Source organism: Thalassophryne amazonica, chromosome 9 (assembly GCF_902500255.1).
Source record: "Thalassophryne amazonica chromosome 9, fThaAma1.1, whole genome shotgun sequence".
Lineage (NCBI taxonomy): Eukaryota > Metazoa > Chordata > Actinopteri > Batrachoidiformes > Batrachoididae > Thalassophryne > Thalassophryne amazonica.
The window spans coordinates 83157223-83179733 of record NC_047111.1 but is presented as its reverse complement, the minus strand read 5'-3'; the positions used below and the strand labels follow the sequence as shown (position 1 = coordinate 83179733).

Below are 22511 nucleotides of genomic sequence, written 5' to 3'. Positions count from 1 at the left end.
TTCATAGAATGTATGCTTAATGTTCAACATTCACATAATGTTCATGTTGTATGTATAAAGCTTGCCTCTAAATAAAAGTGTGTGTATGTGTGTGTATATATACGAGGGCTGTCAATAAAGTTACGGTCCTTTTTATTTTTTTCAAAAACTATATGGATTTCATTCATATGTTTTTACGTCAGACATGCTTGAACCCTCGTGCGCATGCGTGAGTTTTTCCACGCCTGTCGGTGACGTCATTCGCCTGTGAGCACTCCTTGTGGGAGGAGTCGTCCAGCCCCTCGTCGGAATTCCTTTGTCTGAGAAGTTGCTGAGAGACTGGCGCGTTGTTTGATCAGAATTTTTTCTAAACCTGTGAGACACATCGAAGTGGACACGGTTCGAAAAATTAAGCTGGTTTTCAGTGAAAATTTTAACAGCTGATGAGAGATTTTGAGGTGATTCTGTCGCTTTAAGGACTTTTCACGGTGTGAGACGTCGCGCAGCGCTCTCAGGTGGCGTCATCAGCCTGTTCAAGCTGAAAACCTCCACATTTCAGGCTCTATTGATCCAGGACGTCGTGAGAGAACAGAGAAGTTTCAGAAGAAGTCGGTTTCAGCATTTTATCCGGATATTCCACTGTTAAAGGAGATTTTTTTAATGAAAGACGTGCGGACGGGTCCGCGCGTCGGGACGCAGCCGACGCGGTGCGGCGGCACAGGAAAAACACCTCCGTGTTGATAACCATTTGTAAAATCCAGGCGGCTTTTGATGGCTTTCAGTGGAGTGAGTATATGAGAAATTGTTTAACAGGCAGGACATGTTCCAACTTGTCCTTAAGGCTTTCAACAGAGGTGTTTTTCCTGTGGCGGAGCGTCGCGGCGGCTGCGTCCCGACGCGCGGACCCGTCCGCACGTCTTTCATTAAAAAAATCTCCTTTAACAGTGGAATATCCGGATAAAATGCTGAAACCGACTTCTTCTGAAACTTCTCTGTTCTCTCACGACGTCCTGGATCAATAGAGCCTGAAATGTGGAGGTTTTCAGCTTGAACAGGCTGACGACGGCGGCTGAGAGCGCTGAGCGACGTCTCGCACCGTGAAAAGTCCTTAAAGCGACAGAATCACCTCAAAATCTCTCATCAGCCGTTAAAATTTTCACTGAAAACCAGCTTAATTTTTCGAACCGTGTCCACTTCGATGTGTCTCACAGGTTTAGAAAAAATTTTGATCAAACAACGCGCCAGTCTCTCAGCAACTTCTCAGACAAAGGAATTCCGACGAGGGGCTGGACGACTCCTCCCACAAGGAGTGCTCACAGGCGAATGACGTCACCGACAGGCGTGGAAAAACTCACGCATGCGCACGAGGGTTCAAGCATGTCTGACGTAAAAACATATGAATGAAATCCATATAGTTTTTGAAAAAAATAAAAAGGACCATAACTTTATTGACAGCCCTCGTATATATATATATATATATATATATATATATATATATATATATATATATATATATATATATATTTATATTTCACATTATAGGAAAACATTAAATATCATTTATGGCATTCAGAAAGTTAATGTTGGACTCCATTTAAATTATGTGTGCAAACATAGGTAGAATGAACAATAGGAAATAATTTAAGCACTCTACCATGGTAACCAAGAATTTGTCTATTTATGATTTATTCAGGCCTACTGAATATACTGTATAATTTCAAGATTACTGTAATAAACTGACAGAGCTAACTCCGAAACATGTCTTTGTGCAACTTGCATAAACATGCACTCTGTTATTAGAATATTAATTTTTGCAAAATAATTTACATCACTACAGACTGTGATTGTCAGCTACCAAAATGTTTTTTTATGGAAACAGATTGCAATGGCATCTTATTATCCAGACGTCCCACAGACCTGAATTACATCCATTTTGCCAAATTTAAAAAAAAGGCTATCTTTAGCATTTTTGTAAATAAGGAAAAATACATTAAAGTTATTAAAAATTGATTTACAAAATAATGTTTTCAACATGCATGAGCAGGAAGCATTGACATTTAAATAAAACAGCTCACAGACAAATAATGTTTTTTCTGGTCACTTCACAACTTGCAGTTCAAACCTGTTTTTAAACAAACATGCTGAACATGAGACGAATATAGCAGTCATAGACGTTACAGTGGTACACGTTACACATTATACATTCAAGTATTGCCAATTAAGTTAAAAAATTTCTAGTATAAGTGTTTCGTTCCTTCGTGGTTAAAGGTAAAGGCAGAGGTGCAGATTTATCAGCTCAGAGAAATGCTGTCTCACAAAACTACTGTAATAATTGGGTCAGAACGTCTGAAACACTACAGTGCTTTATTTTAAAACATGTTTGACCAACATTATCAGAGGATACAATTCAAATGAATTCATTTTATTTAAAGTAGTTTGTGTACACAGATCTATTTACTATTAAATTATTTTGTTAACATTATGCTTGCTGCTTCACAGTTGCTTGCAGTGCTGCTCATGCACCACTTGGTGGCAGTATTGCACCAATTTGGGTTAAAACCTGCTGTTTAACAGAGCAGAAGAAGAAGACTTAGCTGAGTTGCAGCACTCAACTCCGTTCTGTTTTAGCAAATAAGAGTTTGTGTTCCACAGGTTCATTTGCTTGTTCAGTCTCTATACGAGGTCTGTGATGAAAAAAGCGGTCCTTTTTATTTTTTTCAAAAAATAAATGTATTTGATTCATATGTTTTTACGTCAGACAAGCTTGAACCCTCGTGCGCATGCGTGAGTTTTTTCACGCGTGTCGGTGACGTCATTCGCCTGTGGGCAGGCCTTGAGTGAGGAGTGCTCCACCCCGCCCATCGGAATCTCTTTGTCTGAATAGCCGCTGCGGACGGCGCACGTTGCTTTATCAACATTTTTTCTAGACCTGTGAGGGATATCCGAGTGGACAGTATTCGAGAAATTAAGCTGGTTTTCGGTGAAAAGTTTAACGGCTGATGATAGATTATGGGGTGTTTCTGTCGCTGTAAGGACTTCCCACGGAGCAGGACGTCGCGCACTGCTTCCAGGCACCGTCGTCAGCTTGTTTCGACCTGAAAACATCCTAATTTAAGGTTTAATTCACCCAGGATGTCGTGAGAGAACAGAGAAGATTCAGAACAGGCCGGCATGAGGACTTTATGCGGACATTCCACTGTTTAAGGACATTTTGTAATGAAAGACGTGCGCAAATTTGCCGAGTTGTTTCCGTGACGACGACGCAAATCTGTGTGCGCCGCGACAGGAAAAACACCTCCCTGTTGAAAACCATTTGTAAAATTCAGGCGGCTTTTGATGGCTTTCAACAAGTGAGTAACTGAGAAATTGTTTAACAGCTTGGGCATGTTCCAACTTGTCCGTTAAGGTTTCCAACGGAGGTGTTTTTCCTGTCGCGACATGCGACTCTGCCCGCACGTTCTTTCATTACAAAATGTCCGTTAGCAATGGAATGTCCGAATAAACTCCTCATGCCGACTTCTTCTGAAAGTTCTCTGTTCTCTGACGACTTACTGGGTCAACAGAGCCTGAAATGTGGAAGTTTTCAACTTGAAACGGTGAGACAACGCCGCCTCGAAGCGCAGATCGCCGTCAGGCGCTGTGGGCCGTCCTTAAAGCGACACTACCAGACCAAAATCTCTCATCAGCTGTTAAACTTTTTTACAGAAAACTAGCTGAATTTATCGAATGGTGTCCACTCAGTTGTGCCTTACAGTTTTTGAAAAATTTTTATCAAACAAAGCAGCAGTCTCTGAGCCATTCCTAAACAATGAAAAAATGACGAGAGGGTGGGCCACTCCTCACTCAAAGACTGCCCACAGGCGAATGACGTAACCGACAGGCGTGAAAAAACTCTCGCATGTCCACGAGGGTTCAAGCATGTCTGATGTAATCACACGTGATTCAAATCCATATGGTTTTTGAAAAAAATAATAAGGTCCGTTACTTTTATCACAGACCTTGTACTGTGATTAAGAGACCACTGAGAGCAGAAGAGGAGACTAATGCTGGACGCCCGTCGACTGGGATTCCTCACAAAGAACCACCACATAGCTACCCATGAGGTAGCAGCTAGCTTCAAATGGCTGGGCCTTTGTGCCGTGATATCGACGCTGTGAATATCAAAAGAAGGTAACGGAACCTGATGTGAGCACAAATTCGTTTTAGCCAGAAATAACAAAACTTGCTTGAAGGTTGATTATGCCAGCCATGGATTAATAGGAACCAAACCAACACATTTTTGACTAGCATGGAGCTAACGTTAGCCACAGAGAGGCACAGGCCTAATTAATATTTTGACTAAAACATGACTAAAATATATACTCTCTTTTATTAGGTGTTGACGCATTTGAAATTTGAGTAATGTCAGTGCCCAGAAAGAGACTTTATGAAGATAAGCTTGTGATAATATTTTTGGATTATTGCTTGTTTCCCCCCCAACAGCAACCATGCCGGCTGCCATAAGAGTTGTTGAATCAGTGAATCCTCCATCTGATCAGTGGGTTGAGTGTGTGCCTGCAGTTGATTCACATCAGCCCAATTATGCAGAGGTTTGTACTATAATGGTTAAATAAGACTGTATAGTGTCTTATGCCAGTAGATTCTAAAATTCATGTTCAGCAAGCAAAATATTCAAACATTTCTGGCAAGAAATACTCTCTTCTATTTGGGATATAATTTGAAAATAGAGTAAAATCTGTTAGTAATGAAGATGTATATGCTAATTTTCCTTCCTTAAAGAAATCATTTACAGGCCCTGTTGCTCAATAAACATATTTATTGCTGATATAAAGTTTCAGAATTTCTTATATAAAAAACTCTGTGTCCCTTGCATAATGTTTCATTTGCATAGTGTGTGCATACTGTCTATGGTACCATACACTTGAAACATAAGGACTTCTATGCTGTACTACTGAGGTTTACCACCTTATCTGGGGTGGAAAAACTGACCTGTGCCAACAAAAAAAATTATTTTTTGAGATTCTTTTGGAATAGAACTGAGTAAGCACCAGAATGCATTTGAGATTTCACATTTTTCTGGGGGACAACCACCAGACCCCGCCAGGGCCTTTTCAAGATCTTTCAAGTTTTTTTTTTTTTTTTTCCATAGCTCACTTTCATCACTCAGTTCATTCACAGATTTGTTCGTGCTCATGATGAAAGGTCAACAGCATTGGCTTAATCATTTGTGAAGCATAGGATTTAATAAAAAAGTGGGAATGTCTGTATTAAGGTTGTAACATGTGGATCTATATATATTTTGTGTTCCAGGAGAAGCAAAATGACATCATTCACAGTATCGAACAGCTGAATGACAAAGTTGATGCACTACAGCCTTGGACCATCCCTGAAAGTGTCGGCTCCCAGACATACCAGGAGAGAGAACAATGTGGATGCTGCTGACACGATTATCCGAAGGTTGGCCAGCTAAACCAGAAGTGTGTGCTTGAGGCAATTACAAGCAGTGCCTGGAAGTAATGGGGCTTCCAGTAAAGTCACTCAAAGAAGTGAGTTAATGTGTTTTCTGTTTGTTAGATCCTCTTCACTTCAATAAAGTTTGCTTTTTTTTTTTTTTTTTTTTTTTACACAGTGTATTATAAACATGCTGTATTTATGGAAACTAGTAACTAAAGGGCCTTTCACATTGCATGTTTTATACGCGTCAGGCAACAACTCCCAATGTGTCGTCAGTCACGTTGTGTCAACGCCTCCCTACGCCCTGACGTGACACATGCAGCGGGGGGGGGGGGGGGGGGGGGGGGGGGTGTGTGGAGATTTTCACTCTGATTTTTTTTCCAGAGGAAAGCTGAATGATCGCCATGTTGTATGTGTGTCGATGAACCAAGAAAAAGCTTTAATATAGCAATTTGATTTCACAATCAAATTAATTTTTGGGTTAAAAAACATTTGCAAGGATTTTTCTTCAGAAAACTGCTCTGTACAAATGAGCAGCCCTGTGACACGTTTCTGTTTTGTAGAGATCAGTGGTTTCTTCCACGAGTCTTCCATGTTTGGACCCAACACCTTTCTATTGGACAGTGCAAAGCTTTGTCACAGTTCAGAGCGCCAAAAGTTGGATTGGGTTGAACTTTGAACGTCATTCTGTTGACAAGCAGGAATGCGCACACTCCTGGTAGAAGAATCTGTTTAGCTCAGCTTTTGACGCGACACTTCTAACGCCTGTAAAAGGCTACGTGTTTCAATGAAAATAATGCTTTTTAGACCGTTTTGTGATGCCTCTGACACTTCCAAGCATGCGGTACAGAGGATTAATCATTTTTGTCTGATCTGCTTTCACCTGTGTGGTATACCTCGCTGATAACTAACCTGAGAAAAATTCTGCAAGCAAATAAACAGCTTGTTAAAAATATAGGGCCTGTCCAATAAGCAGTTGAGTTGAATACCAGTTATGACTTGAACAGGAAAGTATGAGGTCTATTAGAAAAGTATCCGACCTTATTATTTTTTTCAAAAACCATATCGATTTGAATCACGTGTGATTACATCAGACATGCTTGAACCCTCGTGGGCATGCGAGAGTTTTTTCACGCCTGTCAGTTACGTCATTCGCCTGTGGGCAGTCTTTGAGTGAGGAGTCGCCCACCCTCTCGTCGATTTTTTTCATTGTTTAGGAATGGCTCAGAGACTGCTGCTTTGTTTGATAAAATTTTTCCAAAAACTGTAAGGCACAACTGAGTGGACACCATTCGATAAATTCAGCTGGTTTTCGTTGAAAATTTTAACGGCTGATGAGAGATTTTGGTCTGGTAGTGTCGCTTTAAGGACAGCCCACGGCGCCTGACGGCGATCTGCGCTCTGAGGCAGCGTCATCTCGCTGTTTCAAGTTGAAAACTTCCACATTTCAGGCTCTGTTCACCCAATAAGTCGTCAGAGAACAGAGAACTTTGAGAAGAAGTCGGCATGAGGAGTTTATGCGGACATTCCACTGTTAAAGGTCATTTTGTAATGAAAGAACGTGCGGGCAGAGTCGCATGTCGGGCCACACCCGACAGCAGGGGGGTCGCGACAGGAAAAACACCTCCGTTGGAAAACTTAACGGGCAACGGAACATGCCCAACTGTTAAACAATTTCTCAGTTAATCACTTGTTGAAAGCCATCAAAAGCCGGCTGAATTTTACAAATGGTTTGCAACACGGAGGTGTTTTTCCTGTCGCGGTGCACACAGATTTGCGTCGTCGTCACGGAAACGACTCGGCGAATTTGCGCGCACGTTCTTTCATTACAAAATGACCTTTAACAGTGGAATGTCCGCATAAACTCCTCATGCCGGCCTCTTCTGAATCTTCTGTTCTCTCATGACGTCCTGGGTCAACAGAGCCTTAAATTAGGATGATTTCAGCTCGAAACAGCCAGACGACGTCGCCGGGGAGCGATGTGCGACGTCCCGCTCCGTGGTAAGTCCTTACAGCGACAGAAACACCCCATAATCTCTCATCAGCCATTAAACTTTTCACCGAAAACCAGCTGAATTTCTCGAATAGTGTCCACTCGGATATCCCTCACAGGTCCTGAAAAAAGTTTGATAAAGCAACGCGCGCCGTCTCGAGCAGCGTCTCAAACAAAGGAATTCAGCCGAGAGGGCTGGACCAGTGCCTACTCAAAGCCTGCCCACAGGGAAATGACGTCACCGACACGCGTGAAAAAAACTCACGCATGCGCACGAGGGTTCAAGCATGATTGGTGTAATCGCATGTCATTCAAATCCATATAGTTTTTTTTTTATATAACTGCCGGTTAGTTTTATAAGATACCTCGTATATATAATTGCTTATGACTAACAATGGAAATGTTCAACTTGCAGCTCAAGAGTGCTAATAACAGACTTGATGGCGAGGACAAGTGAACCAAGCACCAGAGGAATGCCCTAATCAATGCCTTGACTGCATACACCCCTGGAATGGAACAAGGGAAGAAAAACAAATACGGTAACAAGCATTGGCAGTGCTTCAGCAGTCAGGGCAAGTCAGGAACCGTCAAAGGCAGCCTTGCCAGGGACGTGCCACAAATTTAGTTGTTATGGAGGCTGCAATAAATATCACAATCATCATTTCTACAATTGTGCCATAATCCGAAGATGTCCTATCCAAGCAGAACAAGTACAGACGGGACCATCCTGAACTTCTTCCTGACCCAGATTACAGGTTTGAGAAACAATCTTGCAAATCTGTCTTTTTTTTGGGGAAGGGGGGGGGGGGGGTGACACCCAGTCACAGTAGAGAGGCACCATGATGTCTGGTCTCTCTCTGGCTGCTAATGCAACATGGTAGAATCTGCTACAAAACAGATTAATTTCCGTGTAAATCTAACATGTCTATCATATATTATGTAAAGCTACTGAAAAATACTTCGAAAACGGAAAACGCTGTTTTCACAACCTGATAACACAAGACATCTCGCAGACAGTGTGCACACATCCTGCAGTCGATGGTAACTTCCACATTTTTCAGAAGCTCATACATGTGCACACGCATGATCTCCTTTGGATGCCATTAAAATGTCATTGAGTTTATCCTACAACACCAATATAAACATACAGAGGCGAATATATTAGTGATACACAGATAACACAATAAAGGGCGTGCATATATATATATATATATACACATATACACACTGGGATACCAATTAAGTAATTATTAAGAAGACAATCCTCATACGGCTGAGGGTATTTCAGCATTGTGTTTATATTTCAAAATAAAGCTTATGAGCAGATTAGCAGCAGAATTTAATTTGCATTGTACATGGAATATTTTTGATAAAATTTTATTTTACTTCCGGAGAAACTTTTTCTCTGGTGATCAAACATTAATTTAAATTAATTTTTTTAAATTATTTTTGTATATATATTTTTTTTATCATGAATTTCCTCAGGAAATTTTATTGTAATGTGTTTGTGTTAAAACTGTTCAATTTTGCTTTAAATTGCTAAAATTGTGTTAAATTATATTGTCGTATCTGACTGTCATACTTCTATGTGATAAAAACTTAATGTTTTGTCATGTGAATTTCCTCAGGAAATTTATTGATTGTAATGCGTTTGTGTTAAACTGTTCAGTTTCGCTCTTAAAAATGTGTTCAGCAAGTTGCTTTGTCAAATCTGACTAATGTCATACTGAGTCTTCGAATCTGTGATTACAAACTTTATATTAATATTTTTTCATAGGAATTTTCTCAGGGAATTTGAGAGTAATGTTTGTTTTAAAACTGTCCACAGTTTTGCTCTTAAATATCATAAAGTATTATTAACTGTATGTAGATGTAAGCTGAATTTATTTTTGCTCCTAAAATGTGTAGTTGGTTGTAGATCAATAGATGAATGTTTTTTAGGTTTCATTATTATTTCTCGAAGACTTATTCTTTTGTCTGAACATCTTTTGGAGTAGTGTCAGTGGTATGCCATGTAAGAAATCTTTTGTAAAGTTGAAAATTTTTCATTTTATGTGCTTTTTTATTTTTGAGCATTATGTTTAATTCTGTAAAGATGAAGTCCATCATTAAATCTGTAAGTGATTTCAAAAGTTTCTGCATTATTGATTTTATATGTGAATTCCATGAATACATTGCAAGTTACTATTTGAATAAAACCTGTTCAATTTTAAAACATTTATAAAGTTTGTTTTACATCATTTTTAGTTCTCAATAGGAAAAATCAAAAAAAAAATTGTAGATATATTGAGCAGGAACATTGCACGAAAATCATATGAACAAAAAAATGAGGACAGGTAATGTTAGCATTCGAACATTCTACAAATGTTAATTTAATGTTCTGGTTCAACTGTTCACATGATGTTTGTGAACATCTGTATAATGTTCATTAAATGTTTGCATGCAAACATTACCTGTCCTCATTCTTTGTTCATATGATGTTCATCCAATGTTCATGCCATGTTTGCAAACCTTCTCATGCAAACGTTTCCAGGTGGGTTTGGCACAGGTTTTATGCCAGATATCCTTCCTGACAAAACTGCAGTCTGACACAGTCCCTAGTCTTCCGAAGAGATCTCCCATCCAATAACTGATCAGGACCTCCCCTGCTTAGATTCTGAGAGCTAACGGGATCTGGTTTACACAAAGCAGAGCAGGTGCACCTGGAAGTGCTTGACTCTGCCTACTGTATTTTTTGGAGGATAACGTGCACCTTTTTTAAACATTGTTTGACTAGTCCTGCAACTTATACTTCAAAAGAATGTACACTCAACAAAAATATAAACGCAACACTTTTGGTTTTGCTCCCATTTTGTATGAGATGAACTCAAAGATCTAAAACTTTTTCCACATACACAATATCACCATTTCCCTCAAATATTGTTCACAAACCAGTCTAAATCTGTGATAGTGAGCACTTCTCCTTTGCTGAGATAATCCATCCCACCTCACAGGTGTGCCATATCAAGATGCTGATTAGACACCATTAGTGCACAGGTGTGCCTTAGACTGTCCACAATAAAAGGCCACTCTGAAAGGTGCAATTTTATCACACAGCACAATGCCACAGATGTCACAAGATTTGAGGGAGCGTGCAATTGGCATGCTGACAGCAGGAATGTCAACCAGAGCTGTTGCTCGTGTATTGAATGCTCATTTCTCTACCATAAGCCGTCTCCAAAGGCGTTTCAGAGAATTTGGCAGTACATCCAACCAGCCTCACAACCGCAGACCACGTGTAACCACACCAGCCCAGGACCTCCACATCCAGCATGTTCACCTCCAAGATCATCTGAGACCAGCCACTCGGACAGCTGCTGGAACAATCGGTTTGCATAACCAAAGAATTTCTGCACAAACTATCTGAAACCGTCTCAGGGAAGCTCATCTGCATGCTCGTTGTCCTCATCGGGGTCTCGACCTGACTCCAGTTCGTCGTCGTAACCGACTTGAGTGGGCAAATGCTCACATTCGCTGGCGTGTGGCACGTTGGAGAGGTGTTCTCTTCACGGATGAATCCCGGTTCACACTGTCCAGGGCAGATGGCAGACAGCGTGTGTGGCGTTGTGTGGGTGAGCGGTTTTCTGATGTTAATGTTGTGGATCGAGTGGCCCATGGTGGCGTGGGGTTATGGTATGGGCAGGCGTCTGTTATGGACGAAGAACACAGGTGTATTTTATTGATGGCATTTTGAATGCACAGAGATACCGTGATGAGATCCTGAGGCCCATTGTTGCAAAGATCTGTACACAATTCTTGGAAGCTGAAATGTCCCAGTTCTTGCATGGCCGGCATACTCACCGGACATGTCACCCATTGAGCATGTTTGGGATGCTCTGGACCGGTGTATATGACAGCGTGTACCAGTTCCTGCCAATATCCAGCAACTTTGCACAGCCATTGAAGAGGAGTGGACCAACATTCCACAGGCCACAATTGACAACCTGATCAACTCTATGCGAAGGAGATGTGTTGCACTGCATGAGGCAAATGGTGGTCACAGCAGATACTGACTGGTATCCCCCCAATAAAACAAAACCACACCTTTCAGAGTGGCCTTTTATTGTGGACAGTCTAAGGCACACCTGTGCACTAATCATGGTGTCTAATCAGCATCTTGATATGGCACACCTGTGAGGTGGGATGGATTATCTCAGCAAAGGAGAAGTGCTCACTATCACAGATTTAGACTGGTTTGTGAACAATATTTGAGGGAAATGGTGATATTGTGTATGTGGAAAAGTTTTAGATCTTTGAGTTCATCTCATAGAAAATGGGAGCAAAACCAAAAGTGTTGCGTTTATATTTTTGTTGAGTATACCTATTAATCCAGTGCAACATATAGTCCAGAAAATACTGTAGCCTAACTACTGGCCAATCCATAAATGGGTAAAGAGGTGGCACGTGGGCAAGGCCTGCATGACCTGGGAAGGACAAATGAAACACAAACACCCATGTCTTAAAGCTAACACACTAATTTAGGATTGGGTGTTTGATTAAAGCATATTTTTTGCAGACTGGGCAGTGATTTTTATAGCAGGTGACTTGGGTATGGCTATTAAAAAATCCTATTGCCTTAAGAACCATGAAGTAACAGTGGGCATGTTGTCACCATACTATTGATAACAGATAATCAAAAGGAAGAGGATTATCAAATTAAACAATACTACAATTTTACCAAGAAATACTGTTGCACAGGCTTCATAGATGGTCCATTAACACAATTACCTGCAGCCACATTATTGAAGATGTTGGTATTAAAATGCTCAGAAAAGAAAATGCACTGAGTCCACAGCAGTGAGTGGCTGCTTCGACCCACCAGAGCATATTTGTTGTTACCCAAAGCATCCGCACACCGCATTTTTCCTAACTTTATGGCTTAAAATAGCATAAAAGTCACCCCTCTACAGTTGTTATGAACAGAGAAACTAGCTACAGAAGCCTAAATAATTTTTTCTACCAGGCTATAAACATATTTATTCCTGCCTTAAATTTGAGCATTTTAACATGGGCTTCTATGCGGAATGACTCTTTTGGAGCCAGCCTCAAGTGGCCATCCAAGGAAGGAAGGACAACTTGGCAATTCTGCATTGGCTTCATTTTTCACCACAGGATGTTGCCGCTTGATTGTAACAGAGATTTAGCCATTTCCTAACATAACACATTACACACGTGCGCACACACACACACACACCTTAACGTGAGACTATTTTTATAAGGTGTGAGTGTTCATGCTGTGGCTATCCCAGCTGGTCCGTCCCACTCGCTCTGATGTGCATTGATTCAGCTGTTACACAAGGCTCTCCCCATCCTCCTTCCTTATCCTGATTACTGACACTCCAGCTCCCACACCTCTACCTCCCCGCTTACACACACCACACAATCAGAACCAGGCTTTGTTGAACCACTTATGATGCTTCTCAGCAGGATAACTTGAGATGTTGTTCTCATATGTATTCCTTTCCCTTCTGCAATACAAATTTCTGCAGCACCTGCTATCTTGCACCAATGCTAAAATGTGAATGCATTAATCAGGCACAGCTACATTTTCTGATGAGACAGACAATCAGCCGGCTGATCCATTATTGCATGCAAACACACACAATACTTATCTCAGCAGGGTCAGTACATGTGAAATAACTGGAGGCCTCCTGACTGACCATCTCTGATTTGCTTCATACTCTCACAAACACCATAGAAAATTTCAACCTTATACAACCCCTGGCAAAAATTATGGAATCACCGGCCTCGGCGGATGTTCATTCAGTTGTTTAATTTTGTAGAAAATGTTGGTTGTTCACAGTCAGCTGTGTCTAAACTCTGGACCAAATACAAACAACATGGGAAGGTTGTTAAAGGCAAACATACTGGTAGACCAAGGAAGACATCAAAGCGTCAAGACAGAAAACTTAAAGCAATATGTCTCAAAAATCAAAAAATGTACAACAAAACAAATGAGGAACGAATGGGAGGAAACTGGAGTCAACGTCTGTGACCGAACTGTAAGAAACCGCCTAAAGGAAATAGGATTTACATACAGAAAAGCTAAACAAAAGGCATCACCTAAACAGAAAAAAACAAGGTTACAATGGGCTAAGGAAAAGCAATCGTGGACTGTGGATGACTGGATGAAAGTCATATTCAGTGATGAATCTCGAATCTGCATTGGGCAAGGTGATGATGCTGGAACTTTGGTTTGGTGCCTTTCCAATGAGATTTATAAAGATGACTGCCTGAAGAGAACATGTAAATTTCCACAGTCATTGATGATATGGGGCTGCATGTCAGGTAAAGGCACTGGGGAGATGGCTGTCATTACATCATCAATAAATGCACAAGTTTATGTTGATATTTTGGACAATTGAAAGGATGTTTGGGGATGATGATATTTTTCAAGATGATAATGCATCTTGCCATAGAGCAAAAACATTCCTTGCAAAAAGACACATAGGGTCAATGTCATGGCACAGGGTCAATGTCAATGAGCAGATCTGATTTGATGCAGGTGTTAATTTGGGGGATGAAAATTTACAGGGTGATTCCATAATTTTTTTCCTCAGAATTGAGTGATTCCATATTTTTTTCCTCTGCTTGGTCTAAAAAAGTAACCGTTACTGACTGCCACAATCTTTTTTTCTTGATTTCTTATAGTGTTTCTTAAAGCCAGAAAGTTGCCATTTGAAATGACTTTAGTTTTGTGTCATGTCTGTGATCTGCTTTTTTTCTGCAAAATTAAACAACTGAATGAACATCCTCCGAGGCCGGCGATTCCATAATTTTTGCCAGGGGTTGTAGCTTCAGCGGCTTTTGACCTACAGTGCATCTGGAAAGTGTTCACAGTGCTTCAATTTTTCTGCATTTTGTTATGTTACAACCTTATTCAAAAATTTAGTAAATTCATTTTTCCCCTCCAAATTCTACTCATAACACCCCATAATGACAACATGAAAAAAGCTGATTTCTTTTGGAAAATTTATTAAAAATAAATTAGGGGTACGTAAGTATTCACACCCTTTGATCTATACTTTGTTGATGCACCTTTGGCAGCAATTACAGCCTCAAGCCTTCTTGAATATGATGCCACAAGCTTGGTGTACTTATCTTTGGGCAGTTTTGCCCATTCCTCTTTACAGCACCTCTCAAGTTCCATCAGGTTGGATGGGGAGCGTCGGTGCACAGAGATCAATTGGATTCGGGTCTAGGCTCTGGCTGGACCACTCAAGTACATTCATCAAGGTTTTCATCCAGGATGTCTTTGTACATTGCTGCATTCATTTTTACCTCAATCCTGACTAGTCTCTCAGTTCCTGCTGCTGAAAACATCCCCAGAGCATGATGCTGTCACCACCATGCTTCACTGTAGGGATGGTGTCTGGTTTTCTCCAAACATGACACCTCGCATTCACACCAAACATTTCAATCTTTGTCTCATCAGACCAGAGAATTTTGTTTCTCATCATCTGAGAGTCCTTCAGGTGCCTTTTGGCAAGCTCCAGGCGGGCTTCATTTTAATGCATCAGAAAATTTAATTTATGTCAGAAAAATACTTAGTCACCAAAATAGTACTATAACATGAGAAATAAAACAAAATCTGAAAAAATGGATGTACTTCAGTATGGAAATAGTGTTTTCACTCATGTCAGAATTTTTGGCACGCCAGCCATTTTGACTGTCAGCGGTATTGGCAAGTAAACAATAGATTATGGAAGCATACATTTTACTCTCTCTGATGGTGAAAGTTTGTAAAAACTTTACTAAACTTTGTGAGGCAGCTATGAGATATAGAGATGAACTCAGCAGTGAAACAGGATTGCATTATGAGATGAAGATGAAGTTAACTAGTGATGAAGATCATGTGAAATCCCGTCATCTGCCTGATCGGAGAGTGAGAGTTCACTGCGTGGTGTTACATGGACATCAAGAACTATTCATTATTTTCACCCGAACCTCTCAGAGGACTTGAAAAACAACAAAAGCTTGGATGTTTATTCAGTTTAACATTTCCCGTAATCCCCCTGGCAACTCCCTGCACTTCCCAGAATGCACTGCGGCACCAGCAGAGTTCCAGCATCTCACAGCACATGTAAACAATGGCTAGCGAGGATGTGGATGGCGTTGATTCAGCGAGTTCACAGGGCGATTATGATGACACATTCTCCCAAGTAGAGAGGGTTATCTAGAGGAGGTGTAGCACCTGTGATGGACTTCTGCTGTGCCCCGATGTTGTCTTGTTGTCCATACTTCACGACATTTGATTACACTGTGCCCTGAACTGGAACACTGTTGAAACTGACCTCTCGCGTGAGTCACAGACCTCGAGATGGCGCGAGATTCACAACTGTGAAATGGCGAATAACCCGTTTCTTTGTGGCTGGGTCAGACAAAAAGTGTCATAGATCGTGGAGGATGAAAGGAAAAGTAAAGTTTCAGCATATCCACAAAGAACAGATTTTTTTGTTGTTGTTCTCCCTCGTTAATGTTTCCTGCTGCTCTGCCACACATGCTGGTAAGATACATGTTCAGTACTTTTCAAACTAAAGTTAACTTGCTTTAATATCGGTCACTGTTAAATCACAAATGTGAGAGTTTGTGCATTCACCACCTTCAGGCTGTTCAGCTTAACAATCGTTAATTAACAGACCTATCAGAGATCTTCAACAGGTTTAAAACTGTTTCAAAATTATTAATTTGTTATCCATATTTTAATGTTCACTGGACATATTTAAAAATAAAAGTCTCAAATCCAATAAGATAATTATTAAAGCGGTCATATTGTTAAAAAAAAAAAAAACACACCTTTCATATTCTCACCCAGTTTCTTCACAAACTTCACCCTGATTCCTGATCACCTTCAGCAATCTATAGTAATGCAAGTTGGCTCTCTATCTGACTGACTGTGGCAGCCAACAACGTGACAATAATTCACCATGACAGCATTTGAACAGAGTAAAAATTCTGGTATAAACAGAGCGGATAGCGGTGTACCGCCGAGATGGCCACTTCCGGGTTCGTGACATGAAAACACCCTATAGAGGGCCAAAACTGCACCAAAGCACTAACAAAAATTTTTGTTTGTTTTCAGCAAGCTATAAACTGACAAATATGGAACTGGGGATCTTCTTTTAAGCTTGTAGCAGGGGAACACATACATACACATTCTGACCACCATAGGGTAGAAAATGAAGTACCTTGAAATACGAGGGCTGTCCGTAAAGTATAGGTCCTTTTTATTTTTTTCAAAAACTATATGGATTTCATTCATGTGTTTTTACGTCAGACATGCTTGAACCCTCGTGCGCATGCGTGAGTTTTTCCACGCCTGTCGGCAACGTCATTCGCCTGTGAGCACTCCTTGTGGGAGGAGTCGTCCAGCCCCTCGTCAGAATTCCTTTGTCTGAGAAGTTGCTGAGAGACTGGCGCTTTGTTTGATCAAAATTTTTTCTAAACCTGTGAGACACATCGAAGTGGACATGGTTCGAAAAATTAAGCTGGTTTTCAGTGAAAATTTTAACAGCTGATGAGAGATTTTGAGGCGATTCTGTCGCTTTAAGGACTTTTCACGGTGCGAGACGTCGTGCAGCGCTCTCAGGCAGCGTCATCAGCCTGTTTCAAGCTTAAAACCTCCACATTTCAGGCTCTATTGATCCAGGACGTCGTGAGAGAACAGAGAAGTTTCAGAAGAAGTCGGTTTCAGCATTTTATCCGGATATTCCACTGTTAAAGGAGATTTTTTTTTAATGAAAGACGTGTGGACGGGTCCGCGCGTCGGGACGCATCCGACGCGGCCCGGCGGCACAGGAAAAACACCTCTGTGTTGATAACCATTTGTTAAAATCCAGTTGGCTTTTGATGGCTTTCAGTGGAGTGAGTATATGAGAAATTGTTTATCAGCTGGACATGTTCCAACTTGTCCTCAAGGCTTCCAACAGAGGTGTTTTTCCTGTGGCGGAGCGTCGCGGCGGCTGCGAGCCGACGCTGCAATCTGCCCGCACGTCTTTCATTAAAAAAATCTCCTTTAACAGTGGAATATCCGGATAAAATCCTTAAAGCGACAGAATCACCTCAAAATCTCATCAGCTGTTAAAATTTTCACTGAAAACCAGCTTAATTTTTCGAACCGTGTCCACTTCGATGTGTCTCACAGGTTTAGAAAAAATTTTGATCAAACAAAGCGCCAGTCTCTCAGCAACTTCTCAGACAAAGGAATTCCGACGAGGGGCTGGACGACTCCTCCCACAACGAGTGCTCACAGTCGAATGACGTCACCGACAGGCGTGGAAAAACTCACGCATGCGCACGAGGGTTCAAGCATGTCTGACGTAAAAACATATGAATGAAATCCATATAGTTTTTGAAAAAAATAAAAAGGACCTATACTTTACGGACAGCCCTCGTATGTACTGTAATATACCATTTTAAAGGGTAGTGTCGGGAAATTAACCTGTGGAGTTTCAGATCTCAATACCTGCTCAGTGTGGAGACACAGCTGACTCAATATTCAGATCACCTTGCTGTGGGGAAAAAAAAAAAAAAGAAAAAGCATTTTTGAAGTTTCTTGGACCATACTATGACTAGTCTACTTCTTTAAAATGAATACTCTGCATGTCTGTATTTCCAGTCAAATACATGATACACAAACGTGACGTACACCAAAGCATGATGTGCAGCAAATGAGAGATTTTTTGGAACCGTTAGCTACTGGTGGAAGTGTTCAAACCAAGATATTGTGAGTGCCAAACAACAGCGCATCTAACTCATGGAATAGTTCCAGGCTGGTTCTGTTACAACCGGAATGCTGCAGAGCATGACATACACAAATCGTGACATACCATGTCCGTATATCATTAATGGACCTGGTATCAAATACATTCAAAGAAATAGCTGACTAAATACTAACTCAATCCTAACTATACCTTAAGTAGTGACATTCCATAAATGGCTGCCCTGCATCACTGGTATATTATCTCTGGGATGCAAGTTTTTTGATATACAAAAATGTAACCTACTCTGTTACAGGAAACAATAAATGAGTGTACATGTTCCCATGCAACAAGCTTGAGCCATAGTCTATAACTGTGGAATGGTTTATAGAAGGGGGTGATATATCATGTTTCAGTAGGCCACTGAAGTCTTTTTTTAGGGGAAGATATATTGTACAAACACACAAAAATTACATTTTTTATCCAAAGATCCCTTCAGGTGGAAAATTATGGCCCTTTTAGCATAGGGGTTAAAGGGGCCAAAACAGTGACATAGTCAAAATGTGTATTTTGACCTTTGAATATCTTTGTGCACCCTCAGTAAGCCTCATTGATCTTATGGTTATATGAATGTATGGATGGAGTTCTCCCATTTAGCGTTATATTTTTCAAGGCTAACTGAGGGCGCCGCCTATAGGTGGCGCTTTAATTCATAACTTTTGGCATTTTGGGCTACATTTGGGAGCCTCCCGGGGCCTGCGCCCTGAATAAGCCTTGCTCATTTATGCATATTTGGATACACTGGGACAAATTCTTTCCAAATTTGCATAAATGGCTGTGGCTTAGTTAGGGCGCTTTTGCATAGGTGGCGCTCTTTATGTTAAGAACGCGATATTTGGCGATTTTCATTTTGACATATCTCAGTGTGCCCCCTATGGATTTCAGTGAAATTTGTTTTATTTTGTTCCTCTATATCTCTGCTATTCAGGGTAAAGATATCAGAAAATAGCAGGTATGCCCCTTTAAATTGTGGTTCTCCACCTCTGGTTTATGGAAATCAAGACCTTACCCCGTGTCTGCAGGCCTGCTCATTCAGAGCTTCGATCCAGGTTCTCTGCCAGTGCTTCTTGAAGCATCTGAAGGAGAACAGAGTACGCAGCAAGCCCTTGAGTCCAACCTCAGATGCAGCTCCTCCATCCCTGCCTGAGCGGAGCTTCAGCAGGAACCCCCACACACCTCCAGCCTGGCTCTGGTGGGACTGTGTCAGGGGGACCTGCTGCTGCCAGGCAGCATCACCCTCATCCCACTCGGATGTCTTCCTGGTCCTCCACAACAGCAGAAAGCTGTGCGAGTACTGAAACAGCCATGTCAGGACGATAAGCAGGGAAGCCAAAAAGAGAGCCAACAGGCAGAGCCAGCCCAACTCCTGGAGCTCCATCACAGAGTCCTGGACGCTGTCACATCACCAGATGGCTCAGGACCGAGTCAGAGCAGGTCAGACTCCTTTAACCTGTGAATGACAGCCGACAGACACTCAGGCATCTGGATACTAAACATACAAGCGACAAATATCCCACAATACCCTGCGAACGGACTGATGGATCTCAAACATATCGGACACTGAACGTATCAGCGAACAGGGACCGCAGGTGGACGAACAAAACTAAATCCGTATTAAGTGCAAACAAACCCACCGTTTAACTCAGACGGTCCGAGGTGCAGGCAGCAAAGAATGTAAAGCGTCAAGTCTGTAACATGAAGCGGCTTTTTTTCATGGTGACACGAAACGCTGCCGTCATCAATTGTCCCATCAGCCACGCTTCGGCTGCTTCGCCTCCACAGCTGCCGTCTCCTCCCGAGTCAAAACCAAACAGCCTCCTGCGCTCCGTTAGCGCTTTACTGCTCCGAGAGCTTTAAATTCGCGTCTGGTCGTCACACTCCTACCTCACCTCACCTCACCTCACCTCTCCTCGCTCACCGTGCTGCTCAATGACGCTGCTGTGGCACTGAGCCGCGGCGACCTGCAGAGGGCGCTGAAGGCGGAAGAGGATCAAATTCAAAGAGTAACAAAGTGCACGGACCTTCGAAGTAAAAGCGCAAAAAAAAAAAACCTTTAATAAAAGCTGCCATAAAGATAATAAAATTCTTTGTAAAGTCAAATTATTTATAATTAAATTAAACATTAAAAACATTAAAGCCGACTAAATGTCTTCTACGACTGCTCTTGATTTTTAAAAGGGAATTATTTTATGTGAATATAAAAACATTACGTGGATCAAATTATTATTCATTAGCAGTGTTGCCACTGTTACTTTGAAAAGTTACTTATTAGTTACAGTTACATTACACAGCTACTTTATACAGTTACTTTATTAGCAGCTGCAGAATGTAAGAAATTAAGTGACTACTAGTAACGTGATTATTTTTAAGACTGAGTACTTTCTGGTTGATTACTTTGCTGATTACTCAATCTTAAGAGTAAACCAGTTAGATTACTAGTTACCTTAATAGTTACATTCAACAGCTGCCCAAAAGTTGTCGGCAGCTGCTAATAAAGTAACAGTATAAAGCTGCCAATGAAGTAACTGTATAAAGTAACTAATAAAGTAACTTTTCAAAGTAACTGTGGCAGCACTGTTCATTAGGTATTTGTTGTCTCATTATTATGCATTGGGAACATTTGTCTTAAGATGAAAATAAATGTGGCCTTCTTTAATATACAAAATAATGAACAATAACAAGAAGAAGAAGAAAGCATGCAATAGGTAATAAAGCAGAAGCAGCAGTCCTAGTAGTCATAGTTACAGTGGCTGGGAAATGCAAACCAAATTTACAAATTAGAAAACAAATTTGCAAAAGTAAAAACAAATTTACATTTTTAAAAGCAACTTTACAAAGATGTTTTTTGAGTAAAATAGTTTCATTAGATTAGATTAGACTGAGATAGAATTTTATTGATCCCTTGAGAATACTCCCTCAGGGTAATTGAGGTTCCAGCAGCATTGTATAGCAGCACACAGGGTAAGAAGCACACAGGGTATCAAAAGTGAAAAAAAAAAGAAAAACAGTTTGCAAATATAAATATAATACAGTACACAATATAAATACCAGACATACTGATCAATACTGGTTTACTGGCTACTAGTGTTCCTCTCATTCTCAATCCCGATCTCAGTCTTCCTGTTACTCCTCCCCCTGAGTGAGGAGTTGTACAGTCTGATGACCTGAAGGACAAAGGAGTTTTTCAGTCTTTTGGTCCTGCACTTGGGAAGGAGCAGTCTGTGGCTGAAGAGGCTCCTCTGGTTGTTGATGACGGAGTGCAGAGTAGAGGTGGGCGATACCGGGAATTTTGGTATTGATCCGATACCAAGTAAATACAGGCCCAGTATCGCCGATATCGATACTGATACCAATACTTTTTCATATTTAAGCTTCATAGATCCAAAGGATCCAAAAAACTTAGGATATAATTTCGCCAAACATTGTACGTGACAATAAAATACTTTATTATCACAATCAACATTTTTGTTTAAAAAATATCACTCAACACAACTTAAAATCTCCTGAGGTAGAGGGCTGACAAACCACAATACAAGGGTGCGCTGCTCCGTGTTGTGTGATACAGCGCAGCGCTGCTCTTACTGACAGAGAGTAGACTTTGATGAACCTGCGTGCGCATCAGTCAGTGCATGCGGGAGAGAAAAAACACTTGAGTATCAATCTTTTTACACGAGGATCATTCAATATCAATACCAGTGTTGGTATCGATATTATCGATATTAGGATCGATCCGCCCACCTCTAGTGCAGAGGGTGAATGGCATAATCCATAATGTCCAGCAGTTTGTCCAGTGTTCTCTTCTCTGCCCCTGTCACCAGAGAGTACAGCTTCATGCCAAATACGGAGCCAGAGCTCCTGATCAGTTTGTCCAGCCTGGAGGTGTCCGACATGGATGTGCTGCCCCCACCAGCACACCACGGTGTAAAAGAGGGCGCTGGCTACTATGGAATGGCAGAACATCCACAAGAGTTTCCTGCAGATGTTAAACGACCGCAACTTCCTCAGAAAGTACAGCCTGCTCTGTCCCTTCCTGTACAGGTGGTTGATGTGAGTTGTCCAGTCCAGTTTGCTGTCCAGCCACAGCCCGAGGTACTTGTAGGAATCCATATCTTTCACCTCAGCTCCCTGGAGTTATGGATTTGTGATTATGTATCCATACATATATTTTCTTAACCCGCTTATTCCACTTAAGGATTTATTATTATTATTATTATTATTAACATTATTTTGAAAAATTTGGCCGGTAGTGTTATTTCCTTCCAAAAACCGGAGACTTGACGACGCTC

At 41.1% G+C, this 22511-nt stretch overlaps 1 protein-coding gene across 2 annotated transcripts in view; it reads right to left on the bottom strand.

Annotated features, from left to right (window-relative positions):
* The window catches only part of c2cd2l (c2cd2 like), a 152565-nt gene extending 132883 nt beyond the window's left edge, over positions 1-19682 (bottom strand). For both annotated transcript variants that reach the window (XM_034178579.1, XM_034178580.1), the window contains exon 1: positions 19235-19682. In XM_034178579.1, the coding sequence (XP_034034470.1) occupies positions 19235-19603 (369 nt within the window). In that variant the 5' untranslated portion in view covers positions 19604-19682. The remainder of the gene's footprint in view (positions 1-19234) is intronic.
* Between the last annotated feature and the right edge of the window lie 2829 nt (positions 19683-22511).